General features: G+C 36.6%; 1 protein-coding gene across 2 annotated transcripts in view; it reads left to right on the forward strand.

Moving 5' to 3' along the window:
- Positions 1-933: 933 nt before the first annotated feature.
- The window catches only part of LOC123524843 (kinesin-like protein KIF2A), a 35300-nt gene continuing 22571 nt past the window's right edge, over positions 934-13662 (forward strand). Inside the window, exons 1-9 of one of the 2 annotated variants that reach the window (XM_045303357.2) lie at positions 934-1593; positions 1921-1950; positions 3513-3620; positions 7083-7233; positions 7987-8090; positions 9996-10158; positions 10476-10566; positions 12003-12072; positions 12620-12708. In XM_045303357.2, the coding sequence (XP_045159292.2) occupies positions 1455-1593; positions 1921-1950; positions 3513-3620; positions 7083-7233; positions 7987-8090; positions 9996-10158; positions 10476-10566; positions 12003-12072; positions 12620-12708 (945 nt within the window). In that variant the 5' untranslated portion in view covers positions 934-1454. The remainder of the gene's footprint in view (positions 1594-1920; positions 1951-3512; positions 3621-7082; positions 7234-7986; positions 8091-9995; positions 10159-10475; positions 10567-12002; positions 12073-12619; positions 12709-13662) is intronic. The other variant, XM_045303358.2, reaches the window with a different exon arrangement.

The following is a 13662-nucleotide window of genomic DNA, read 5'->3' on the forward strand; positions in this document are numbered from 1 at the left end:
TAGCCCCCTCGAAAAGGAGGGGTAATTGTTTTGCAGAGTCGGCTCAAACTGTCGGTATGTAGACCAACCGTTCGGGTGATAACTCAAACGCTTAAGCCAGGATCATGAAAGTTGATAGGGGTTGGTCTAACCAGCAGATGACACCTATTGATTTAGAGGTCAGTAGGGTTGAAGGTCAAAAAATCACAGTGACCCGAACAGACAAACGGTTTCGGATGATAACCCAAGAACGTTGGGCCTAGGACATGAAAATTGATAGGGATGTTATTCATGACCAGCAGATTACCTCTATTGATTTTGAGATCAGAAGGTCAAAGGTCAAGGTCACATTGACCCAGAACAGTTAAACAGTTTCTGGATGATAACTCAAGAATGTTTGGGCCTAGGATCATGAAAGTTGATAGGGACGTTAGTTATGAGCAGCAGATGACCCCTATTGATTTTAAGGTCAGTAAGTAAAAGGTCACGGTCACAGTGACCCGGAACAGTTAAATGATTTCCGGATGATAACTCAAGAACACATGGGTCTAGGATCACGAAAGATGATAGGGAGGTTTATCATGAGCAGCAGATGACCCCTATAGATTTTGAGGTCAGTAGTTCAAAGGTCAAGTTCACAGTGACCCGGAACAGTTAAACCGTTTCTTGACGATAACTTCAGAATGCTTTGGCTTAGGATCGTGAAATTTGATAAGGAAGTTGACCATGATCAGCAGATGACCCCTATTGATTTTGAGGTCAGCAGGTCAAAGGTCAAGGTCACAGTGACCCGGAACAGTTAAACGGTTTCCGACGATAACTCAAGAACACTTGGGGCCCAGGATCATGAAAATTGATAGGGAGGTTGGTCAGACCAGCAGAGACCCCTAATGATTTTGAGACCAGAGGTCAAGGTCACAGTGACCCAGAACAGTTAAACCATTTCCAGACAATAACTTTAGAATGCTTGGGCCCAGGGTCGTGAAAGTTGATAGGGAGGTTAATCATGACCAGCAGATGACCCCTATTGATTTTGAGGTCATTAGGTCAAAGGTCAAGGTCACATTGACCCAGAACAATAGAAATTTTATGTACAGTGACCAAATGATTTCTGTTCCTTGTGCAATTAATGAATGCATCAAGGGGGGAGGATTGCATGTTCTACGAGCTCTTGTTTTAATTAAAATCATGGCTATTTAAATTTGATTAATAAAAGCATTTGCTGTTTCGTTATTACATGTACATCTTTCATATAAAACTATTAGGCAACCATAGAGCTCAGCATTGCCATTGGCCTATTTCAAGACAGTAGAATCAACCAATCAGAATTGTTTGCATTTATCCAAAAAATATTACTTAATACAGTTCTGGCTGTCACTGATTCCTCTTTCATTATGTACAAGCAAACTGGGTGTAAAATGTTTTTAGCATAATTATTAGAATATATTTCATTTCTTTGCAAAATTGCAGTGTTCATGCAATGGTTACCATCTCACTTCAGTATTTTTGCTCACCATTATCCTACTATACATTCTCTATTGTTTGTTTTATCATTACAGAGTAATAGAGTAACCCAGAACAATGTACAGGAAACACCAAGGTTCAGCAACAGAGGTAAGTAGGCAGAATGTTGTCTGCAATGTTCAAGTAGTTTTATATAAAATGAAATGAATGTCAATTATACTTTTTAAAGACTTACAATCTAGTGAATTATTGCATGTCAAAACAATGTCGTAGGATAACAGAAATGTTCATCAGACTAGATCTTTAAAACCTGAAATTTGCTTTTGGAATCATTATAGACCAAGTTACCTTGCATCAAACTTCTATACAAGATCAGAATGTTGATATTGAATATCTCACTCTAAAGTGACAGAAAAAAAGATTATAATAAAATTATGAAAGTTTGAATAAAGCTGTGATACTGTGATGAATTTGTAGCACCAACATCAGCTTCCTCCAGGGGTAAAGGTATATCAGAAACTTCCATATTCTCCCAAACTCCTGTTTTATATGGGTTTTTTTGCCTTTCTGGGTTTTGAATCTCTATGCTTCACTCCATTAACATAACACTTTACATAACATACTGTCATTTCTGGTCACTTATTTCCTTTCATTAAATTTTCTGTATTTTCATGCCCTTTTTATTGCTCAGAATTAATCATACAAAACCCTTTTATGAGAAATTAGCGCTTGTCTGTCTTTATCCAGTTGATAATTTTTAGAAAGCTTATCTATTTATTTTGTACAGTCAAAATAAAATATTTTATATAAAATGGTAATTATATAAAATGGTAATTTTATGTAAGATAATAAAAACTTCATAATTATCCTCTCTATGTTCTTCATCGCAGGGAAGATTTTCACAATACAAGCACTATTTATAAACCTCTACAAGACAGTGTGCATGAGTGCACAACCCAGGTCACAAGGTCTTAAGGTCAATGTCGCACTTGTAGGCCAAATGTCAGATAGCTTAATTTTGTGTCCCCTCAGCGTAATCTAAACAGCTTAGAAGTTTTCCATAAAAATAGCATCCACTGTTTACCTCACATCAAGATTACCTGCAGAGCCCATGATCTAGGTCACTAGGTCCCAGTTCAAGGTCACATTTAGAAATCAAAGATCATGTAGATTATATTTATTCCACTACATATCTTTTAAAACACTAAAATGAATTTTATGAAATTAGCATCAGTTGTTTACCTCATCCCAAAGACATGCAGAGTGAACCACACAGTTTACTATGGTCAGGATCACTCAAAAGTTAAAAGTCAAATAACTTTTTGTGTCCACTCCTAATCTTTATGTTAGCATAAACTGTTATAGATGATATACTGAATGCTCAATGTAGGTCCAAGGTCAAGGTCACACTTGAACGTCAAAGATCATGATCACAGCATTTTTCCCTATATAAAAGTGGCATTAGGGGTATTAATCACCTTTAGTGATAGCTCTAGTTTTTGCCAAGTTTTTCTTTAATATTCCAGACTTACTTGATTGACACTAAATAGCTAATTATTTAGTAACAAGCCTTTTTGTGTGTGTTCCTTCACTACACCTTTATAAATTTGTCTTTTTATTCTTTACATATATTCCTTTACATTATAGGAGGATATTGTTTTGTAAAATACATTTCCTTTTACCCATAGTTCAGATTAAGATAAGTGTAATTTATACTTTTCTATACTGCTAAATATGTGGGTTCAACAGAGTTAGGTACTAGAATTATGGTATACTCCCGAATAATGTCTGTGCATAATCTATCCGCTCTCAAACTCATTCACAGTCCATGCAAATCAGAATGGTACTAAACAAAAACCTAGTCTATCACTCAAATAAAAATGCTTATTTCTTAAAGAGGGAAGAAGGTAAAATTTCGAATGAAATTGATGGTCTATTTAGAAACCACATAGGTCTTTAAAAGTCCACATTTTGAAAAACTTGCAGTCCTTCAGGTTACTTATTAGGGGGTTTGTGGTACATAAAGAATATATTGTTGAAATAAGGGGAACTGCTAATTGTATCTTCAGTTGGGTCTGCACGATCGCGACAGAGTTACGCAGCACGGCCACCAGCTACACAACAGAATGGACAGGCAGATGCAAATGAAGTAAAGAAACCGGGAATACCCGTAGCTGGTAAATATATATATGCTTGTGTATATTCAGCAAGTGTCTGTTGATATTTTGTTGAAGCGAAAGGGTACATTTACCAAAATTAAATATGTTTAAAATGTGATCAAGCCTCTGTATAAAGACAACATTTTTGAGAGTCAAAACAAAAAGTGAGCCACACCATGAGAAAACCAACATAGTGCATTTGCGACCAGCATGGATCCAGACCAGCCTGTTTTCAACATAGTTTGTATTAGTCTGAGGCAACAAGTCAGAGGATAAAAATTCAAGTTAGGAAGTGGTGATTGAATAAAGAAAATATATCAGAGGTTATGATATGTGTAGGGAAGGTGTTAATAAGTTACTAGAGGAGTACATATTAATACTGGTGAGGAATTCAGGAGCACCGGTTATCTCAACTAAGTGGAATACTGTTGAAAGCTATGTTTAACCCAAGAAAACTTACTAATAAACCTACTGAACTAAAAATTCCCTCAGCATTAAGAGCAGGGCCCACGCTGTCGTTCGCCACTCGAGCCATTTGGCGAATCTGCGATGAAAGTGGCTAAGAAAAATCGCGTGTGGCGAAAATGAAAAAAATGTTCGTAATTTGGACCGCCATTTTGTTTCAGACGTTCTAAATCGTAACCTCCGAGAAATTATGTTAAAAAACAGTTGACTGGTTCCGATAATTTTACCTTATAAAATTAACTTATTTCGGGATAGTACTACCCAGTCTGCATTTACTTAATTACATATAACAATGTGTAATAAACATCTTGACACGCGAGAAGATGCAATTTGCAATCAATTAGCAACCGATTATCGGGTTAAAATAATCTTTTTGTTTTGTTGTCGTTACGGCAGATTAAATGATTGATGCCTTTAATTTCCATGGATCAAAAAATTAATAAATAAATCGGCAAAATAATGAATGGTTTGATGAATGTTTTAACGTTGTCGCCACCGTGAGACAGTATCTTAGTCAGGGGTCCAGTGTATTTTTTGTTTAATATAAAAAACAACCTTTTTTCACACAAATATGCTTTCTATATGTTATAGTCAAATGAAAAAAAAAATGATGACAAAAAATCCGGTCACAATATCATACACGACACTGTGACCGGATTTTTGTCGTTTTTTTTTTTTTCATTTGACTAACATATAGAAAGCATATTTGTGTGAAAAAAGGTTGTTTTTTATATTAATCAAAAAAAAAAAAAAATACACTGGACCCGTGTCTGTGATCTTAGTATGTAATTAGTAAAGGTGTTTGCCAAGTTTTTTGAATGTCTTTAAAAGTTAGGAATGGATTTGAAATGTAATCCTGTATCAGGGTAGATTTCTCGGAAGCACAGAGCACCAAAAACACAGACCCTGGGCCATGAGGGTATGATAGAAGAGAAGTCAGTTTCCCTTTTAATGCTGAGCACCAAGCAAAGGAGCTACTGGTACAACTTTTCACGCCTTTGGTATGATGCGACCAGGGCTCGAACCCACAATCGAAGCGGATGCTCTTCCAAGAAGACACGTTGTTATTTAACAAAAAAAATAAAAACAGAAAAACTCCCAAGCTGGAGCACACAGTCACATTCACACAAATCAAATGTTAGTGGTATTTAAAGGCCTAATATTTGTCTTATGTTTTTTGTAATGCTCAGGTGAGTTTTTCTGATCGCTCGATGTCCGGCGTTTGTCATCTGTCTGTCGTCTGTCTGTCAACATTTAGCTTGTATATGTGATAGAGGCTGTATTTTTCAACTGATCTTCATGAAATTTGGTCAGAATGATCTCCTTGATAAAATCTAGGCCGAGTTCGAAAATGGGGTCAAAAACTAGGTCACTAAATCAAAGAAAAAGCTTGTGTATGCGATAGAGGCTGTATTTTTCAATTAATCTTCATGAATTTTGGTCAGAATGATTATCTTGATGAAATCTAGGCCGAGTTCGAAAATGGGTCATCTGGGGTCAAAAACTAGGTCACTAGGTCAAATCAAAGAAAGAGCTTGTGTATGCGATAGAGGCTGTATTTTTCAATTAATCTTCATGAATTTTGGTCAGAATGATTATCTTGATGAAATCTAGGCCGAGTTCGAAAATGTGTCATCTGGGGTCAAGAAGTAGGTCACTAGGTCAAATCAAATAAAAAAAGCTTGTGTATGTGATAGAGGCTGTATTTTTCAACTGATCTTCATGAAATTTGGTCAGAATGATTATCTTAATGAAATCTAGGCCGAGTTCGAAAATGGGTCATCTGGGGTCAAAAACTAGGTCACTAGGTCAAATCAAAGAAAAAGCTTGTGTATGCAATAGAGGCTGTATTTTTCAATTAATCTTCATGAATTTTGGTCAGAATGATTATCTTGATGAAATCTAGGCTGAGTTCGAAAACAGGTCATCTGGGGTCAAAAACTAGGTCACAAGGTCAAATAAAGAAAAAGCTTGTGTACGCGATAGAGGCTGTATTTTTCAATTGATCTTCCTGAAATTAAGTCAAAATAATAACCTTAATGAAATCTAGGCTGAATTTGAAAATGGGTCATCTGGGGTTAAAAAGAAGGTCACTAGGTCAAATCTAAGAAAAAGCCTGTGTATGTGATAGAGGCTGTATTTTTCAATTAATCTTCATGAATTTTGGTCAGAATGATTATCTTGATGAAATCTAGGCCGATTGCGAAAACAGGTCATCTGGGGTCAAAAACTAGGTCACTAGGTCAAATCAAAGAAAAAGCTTGTGTACACGATAGAGGCTGTATTTTTCAATTGATCTTCCTGAAATTAAGTCAAAATAATAACCTTAATGAAATCTAGGCTGAATTTGAAAATGGGTCATCTGGGGTTAAAAAAAGAAGGTCACTAGGTCAAATCAAAGAAAAAGCTTGTGTACGCGATAGAGGCTGTATTTTTCAATTGATCTTCCTGAAATTAAGTCAAAATAATAACCTTAATGAAATCTAGGCTGAATTTGAAAATGGGTCATCTGGGGTTAAAAAAAGAAGGTCTCTAGGTCAAATCTAAGAAAAACCTTGTGTACACCATAGAGGCTGTATTTTTCAATTGATCTTCATGAAAGTTGGTCAGAATGATTGTCTAGACGAAATCTAGGTCAAGTTTGAATATGGGTCATCTGGGGTCAAAAATTAGGTCACTAGGTCAAATCAAAGAAAAACATTGTGTATGCAATAGAGGCTATATTTTCCGATTGATCTTCCTGAAATTAAGTCAGAATGATTGCCTTGATGAAATGTTGGTCAAATTTGTATATGGGTCATCTTGGATCAAAAAGTAGGTCACTGGGTCAAATCAAAGAAAATACTTATTTATACTCAAGGTTTTTGCTCCAGTTTTAATGATAATTGGTCAGAATACTTTTTTCCATGAAATCACTAGGTCAAATTATGGTGTGTTTCTCAGGTGAGCGACCTAGGGCCATCTTGGCCCTCTTGTTTGAAAACCTGCTAATAATATTATATATTTGTATTTTAGCAGATCGTAGAAAATCAAATTGTGTGAAAGAAGTGGAGAGGATAGAACAAAGAAGGAAGGACAGAAGAAAAGAGCATGCTGCTATACGAGAGCAGCACGAGGGTGAATATGACACCTCCGATCCTAACTGGCAGTTCTACGCAATGATCAAGTATGTCTTTAGACTCTTTACAGTTGTCTGACTTGTATTGTCAGCAATGACTCTCACTTTCATTCTTTGATTATCCTGTTTGCAAGTACAATTGTCAGCTAACAAGGTTTTTTTAAGGCCCTGACTGACAGCTGTTAAAGAGGTTTTTAGGCCTGATGCATCTTAAAGACTTTCTGTAATGGGCGTATGTTGTGACAGGTTACAATGTACCTCTCTTTGTTTGGACTTTAAAATATAGTATGTATACTAACTTCTACAGTTTTCCCGCCATTTCAAATAAGATGTGGTAAACATCATCAGCATCAAGTAGACTTTTGCATGTTCAGTTGATACTGCCTTGGTAGGCTAGTAGTGGAGCAACTGCTTTAAGTGCGTGAGGTTGTGGGTGCACTGCCTGGCTGTGTCATACCAGAGATGTGAAAAATGGTATTTGTTGCGCTCAGCATTGAGGATAGTTTTAGGACTTGTCAGCAAGATGTCAGTATATTGAGATTGTATGGGGAATGATGTCACTTGTCTATGGTATGATATTTCATTGAGGCAGCACTATAAAATTGGGTTTTGTGCTCACTTCTAAAAGTAGATATAGTAGTTTCTACGACTGAAAAATTGTTTTAAAAAGTGGCTGAACCCAATCACACATACTCGTGACCAGTTGGGTTGTTTTTAGTTATGCCCCTTTTTTGACTGATGTTATTCTATTAAACATTTTAAAGGGGATTTTGTCATACAATGCTGACATTGTTGTTTCAGGGAGTACAGAGCACATCTAGAATACCGGCCGCTAACGTCATCTGACCCTATAGTGAACCACCAAATTTGTGTCTGTCTTAGAGTAAGACCACTCAACAGAAAAGGTATTATTGTCTCTGTTAGATCATAATTAGAAGAAAATACACATTGTGTAGACTGAAATAAAAGAATAGGTTACATATATTTGTACCCCACAAACAACAAAGTTGTAAGGGTGTGTATACTGCTTTCAGGTTGTCTGTTTGTCCGTAGACACAATCTTGTGCGCATCATCTACCCTCATCCCCTTGACACAATTTAATGAAACTTCACACAAGTGATCAGTAACAACATTTGTTGTGCATGTTGCATGTTAGGTTCTTTCAGAAAAGAAATTGATATAGAGTTACGGGACTTTGATTTTTGTTACTATGCTATATCCATAGAGTCTGCATATGCAATCTTGTGCGCGCCTAATCTCCTGAACCCATGCATACAATTTAGTGAATCTTAACACAAGTGATCAGTAATAACCCTAGTTGTGCATGGTGCATGTTAGGTTCTTTCAGAAAAAAATCTGCACAGTTATGGGACTTCATGTTCTGTGTGAGTGCAGGTGGGGCTACATTCATCACCTTTAGTGATAGCTCTAGTTGGTATCTGACTTGATCAGTTGCCTCACAAACTACAGGCTTGTGCATAGCCAGAGTTGAATTCTTCTACCTGACATGCATACAGAATATCAGTGACTTGAACCTGTTAAGTAATGGTGCATACAAACTGGTTTTGGGTAGACATTAATTGACAGCTAATTGATGCTGAATAGTTTAAAATATTACTTTAAAGAAAACTGTTAATTTTTCACACCATCATAAGATTATTTTTTTTCCTTAAAAAAATTGAGGAGCAAATGCCTATATAAATCCTACATTGGCCAGAATGTTGAAAAAAACTATTTATGGACCTTAAAGACTTGAGGCAGGTATTAGGTAAGGGTATTAATAAATGTTAAATGTATATTGAATTTCTATATTAGAAAGTGTGATCTGTTAACATATATGTAATAAGTGATTTTGGTTTAATTCTTGAAACTATTTTTTCTAGTGGAACTTCAGTGGTTGAACAGTTAAGACTGCTGACTAAGATAAATTGTCACAATACTTTGAAAACAACTTTTTATACGCCCGATTGGACGTATTATGTTATACCCCCGGTTTCCATCTGTCCGTCCGTCCGTTAGCAATTTCGTGTCCGCTCTGTAACTCTTGAACCCCTTGAAGGATTTCAAAGAAACTTGACACAAATGTTTACTGCATCAAGACGACGTGCAGAGCGCATGTTTCGGATGGCTTGCTTCAAGGTCAAGGTCACACTCGGGGGTCAAAGGTCATATGAGTTTGTTTAGTGTCTGCTCTGTAACTCTTGAACTGCTTGAAGGATTTCAAAGAAACTTGGCACAAATGTACACCACATTGAGACGACGTGCAGAGCGCGTGTTTCGGATGGCTTGCTTCAAGGTCAAGGTCACTCTTAGAGGTCAAAGGTCATATGACTTTTTCGTGTGTATATTGCTCTGCATTGCAGTGTTCTTGTTTTTATTTGGCAGATTCCTTTTTTGTTCACTTACATTAATTTTTTTTTTTTTTATTACTTCCCTTTTATGTTACTATAAATAGCTTATTTTGTAACTTTTTTATTATTGGTCGTAGGGAAAAACCAAAACCACTTTTCTGTGGTACAACATGGATGGTACCTCCTTTTTTAAGGTGTATTTTGACATATCTGTACCTGGTAAGGATTTTTTTGTGGACTTATAATTTCTTTTTTGAATTTCTTCCCTTTGTTGTTCCTGTCCTTTGGGCTTCAACAGTCAAGTTCTTTTAATTTTGCTCCCATCCTCTGATATAACCCTTCGGGCGTATATTGCCCCGCTTGGCGGAGCTCTTGCTTTTTTTTGCGCCAGATGTCGATATAAGCATTTTCAGGGGGTCATGTATCAAACAATATTAACATGATTGTTGCTTTTTCAGAAATTCAGAAAAAGGAGACCAATGTTACAACAGTTCCCAACAAAGAAACTGTGATTATACATGAGCCTAAAACCAAAGTGGACCTTACGAAGTACCTGGAAAATCAAAACTTCCGCTTTGACTATGCATTTGATGAAAATGCCTCAAATGAAATGGTTTATAGGTATGAATTGTAAATGTAGATATTTGTATTGTTGAGAGAAGTTGCAGTTTGTTAAAACTAAGGAAAGTGCATGTACAGGACTTCTGAAATTGCTTATTTCTCAGTGTTTTTTCTGACAGTTTATAGAATGAAAAAATGAAAAGAAATGTCTGTCAGAGAAGAGGAAAAGTAAAAAATTGGTTGAAAATCTCAGCATAAGAGAAAAGCTTCATTATTGTTTAAATTGAAGACAATTTCTTTTTTTAATCTTGTAGTTTCATTCAATGTAATATTTTTTGTTGTTCTTTATCACAGTTATCTTCATTCATTTTCTACAGATACACAGCAAAGCCTTTGGTAGATTGTATATTTGAAGGAGGAATGGCCACATGTTTTGCATATGGTCAGACAGGAAGTGGTAAAACACATGTAAGTTTGCATAGGAGAACAGATTTTCTTGTTTTTTAGCTCACCTGAGCACAAAGTGCTCAAGGTGAGCTTTTGTGATCGTCCTGTGACCGTCGTCGTCGTCAACAATTTGACTGTTAACACTCTAGAGGTCACAATTCTGGCCCAATCTAATGAAACTTGGTGTTACCCTCAATAAAATCTTGGACGAGTTCGATATTGGGTCATCTGGGGTCAAAAACTAGGTCACCAGGTCAAATCAAAGGAAAAGCTTGTTAACACTCTAGAGGCCACATTTATGACAACATCTCTATGAAACTTGGTCAGAATGTTAATCTTGATGATTTTTAGATCAAGTTCAAATCTGGGTCATGTGGGGTCAAAAACTAGGTCACCAGGTAAAATCAAAGGAAAAGCTTTTTAACACACAAGAAGCCACATTTACGACCATATCTTAATGAACCTTGGTCAGAATGTTAATCTTGATGATATTTAAGTCAGATTCAAATCTGGGTCAGGTGGGGTCAAAAACTAGGTCACCAGGTCAAATCAAAGGTAAAGCTTGTTAACACTCTAGAAGCCACATTTATGACAATATGTCTATGGAACTTGGTCAAAATGTTAATCTTGATGATCTTTAGGTCAAGTTCAAATCTGGTTCATGTGGGGTCAAAAACTAGGTCACCAGGTCAAATCAAAGGAAAAGCTTGTTAACACTCTAGAGGCCACACTTATGACTGTATCTTCCTGAAACTTGGTCAAAATGATTGTTTTGATGATCTTTAGGTCAAGTTCGAATCTGGGTCATGTGGGTTCTAAAACTAGGTCACCAGGTCAAATCGAAAAGTTAGTTAACACCCTAGAGGCCACATTTATGACCATATCTTAATGAGCTTTGGTCAGAATGTTAATCTTGATGATATCTAGGCCAAGTTCAAACCTGGGACAGGTGGGGTCAAAAACTAGGTCACCAGGTCAAATCAAAGGAAAAGCTTGTTAACACTACAGGTTACATTTTGACTGTATCTTCATGAAACTTGGTCTGAATGTAAACATTGATGATTTTTAGGTCAAGTTCGAATCTGGGTCATGTGGAATGTGACCTACTGTCCTACTTTTTTTGTTTTTTAAGATACAGCCTTGAAATTTGGATGACATGTACAGTTTTGCACACCGATCTTAAAACTGACTTAAGTGACCATGAATATGACATACTGACCTAGGTGAGCGATACAGGGCCTTCAGGGCCCTTTTGTTTAGATTAAATTATTTGTGGGAGACTAATTTCCATTGATTTTAATGTTTTTCTGATCCATTAATGAACAAATAAAATACCCGTTTTATTAACAAGAGTTTACACGAGTCAGTGACACTGAGAATGAGAGGATTACTACCTGCATGAAGAACTGCAAGTCTCAACAATGCAGAGTTTGATGCAAATTCTTTTGTTTTTTCAGACTATGGGAGGGGAATTTACTGGTGGCAAGGGTCAACAGGAGTGTGCGAAAGGAATCTATTGTCTAGCTGGTCAGTATTTTAATTGTACAGCGGTCAAGGAATGTTATGATATGTGTGATGCCACTTTAGATTAAGATTTTAAACAATGGCCAAAGATGGAATGAAATACTTATCTTTGTATACAAAGGGAGGCATTTGTTCAGCAGAAATCTGTTTTTGCATACAAGTTAAAAGCAAAATTTGCAGGGAGCGTATAGATGCTGCTTCGTTCATCTTTCCATGCAGAGTCCAGACTGTTTCTCGTAAACCACACTCTGGAATTCCTTGAAACTTAGGGATATTATTTTTCTGCATATTGCCACCGATCTGATAGTCCTGGTGTCATTTCTTTATATCTTGGACATAAATTTTGGGGGAAAGGTTTTCCTGCTATAGTTCAAAACTTCCCTTGTGGTTAGGAAGCTGTCAAGCTGGCTTGCAGAATGTTGGTGGTTCTACCTAGATATAATGCTTGAAGAGGAGCCTAGGGTTTTTGTCTACCATAAAGAAGCTGGAAACCCAACACTAAACTTAATGAAAGGATTAAATAATTGTACTTTCATCTTTTGTTTTTCAGCACGAGATGTATTTAAATTAATTCATACAAAATTTAAGAAGTTGGATCTGGCGGTTGGAGCAAGTTTCTTCGAAATTTATAGTGGAAAGGTAAATAGAATATGACATCTACTCCAGCAATATTCAGCTTAACTGAACCATACGCTCAGGATGAATTACTGTGATCAACTTGTGTCTGGCCATCTGTCAAACTGTCCGTTGACAATCTAATAGATACTGTGTTCCTTAAGCAATCTCAATCAAACATGGTCAAGATTGTATATGACCATTAATTTTGTTTCCCCATATGTAGGGAAATATTTTGATTTTGTCTGTCTTTCTCTCACAAAAGTTTGAACAACTCATCTGGAACTACTTGTTGAACTTCAGCCAAACAATATTTAATGGTTCAGTTCCAAGACTAGATTTGCATATTGCCAGATTTTTCTTTTCTTTGGTAAAGTTTTTGCAGAGCAACGACCCGTTATAAGCCAGATAAGGATAAAGTTTATCTGCTGTAGACAGTGTTAAACTGACAGCCTGTACTACTAACCTGAAAATAGATTAGTAGTATAGATTGGCATTTTAGTGCAGAAGGTTAGGGACATTTCAGTGAGGCATGTTTCTGGTAAGATAGGAGTCCAATTAAAAAATGTGTTCTTTCTCCCCATATAATTATGGGGAGATGTATTGATTTTGTGCTTTCTGTCGGTCCCTCAGTGCTGGTTTTGTATGTCATAGGCATTTTCATCTGAATGATTTTTGGTGGTTGTGTCCACTTTGAGGTAATTTTTATATGCCCGTCTGAAAGACTAGACGTATTATGGGAATGCCCTTGGAGGGCGGGCAGCGTCCACAAACTTTGTCTGGAGCATTTCTTCTTGATGCATGGAGGGATTTTGATGTAACTAGGCTCAAATGTTCATCATGAGACGGGAGTGTTATGCGCAAGAACCAGGTCCCTAGGTCTAAGGTCAAGGTCACAGAGGCCAATGGTCAGATACAAGAATGACAACTTTGTCTGGAGTATTTCTTCATCATGCATGGAGGGATTTTGATGTAACT

The sequence above is a fragment of the Mercenaria mercenaria genome, chromosome 3 (assembly GCF_021730395.1).
Source record: "Mercenaria mercenaria strain notata chromosome 3, MADL_Memer_1, whole genome shotgun sequence".
Classification (NCBI taxonomy): Eukaryota; Metazoa; Mollusca; class Bivalvia; order Venerida; family Veneridae; genus Mercenaria; species Mercenaria mercenaria.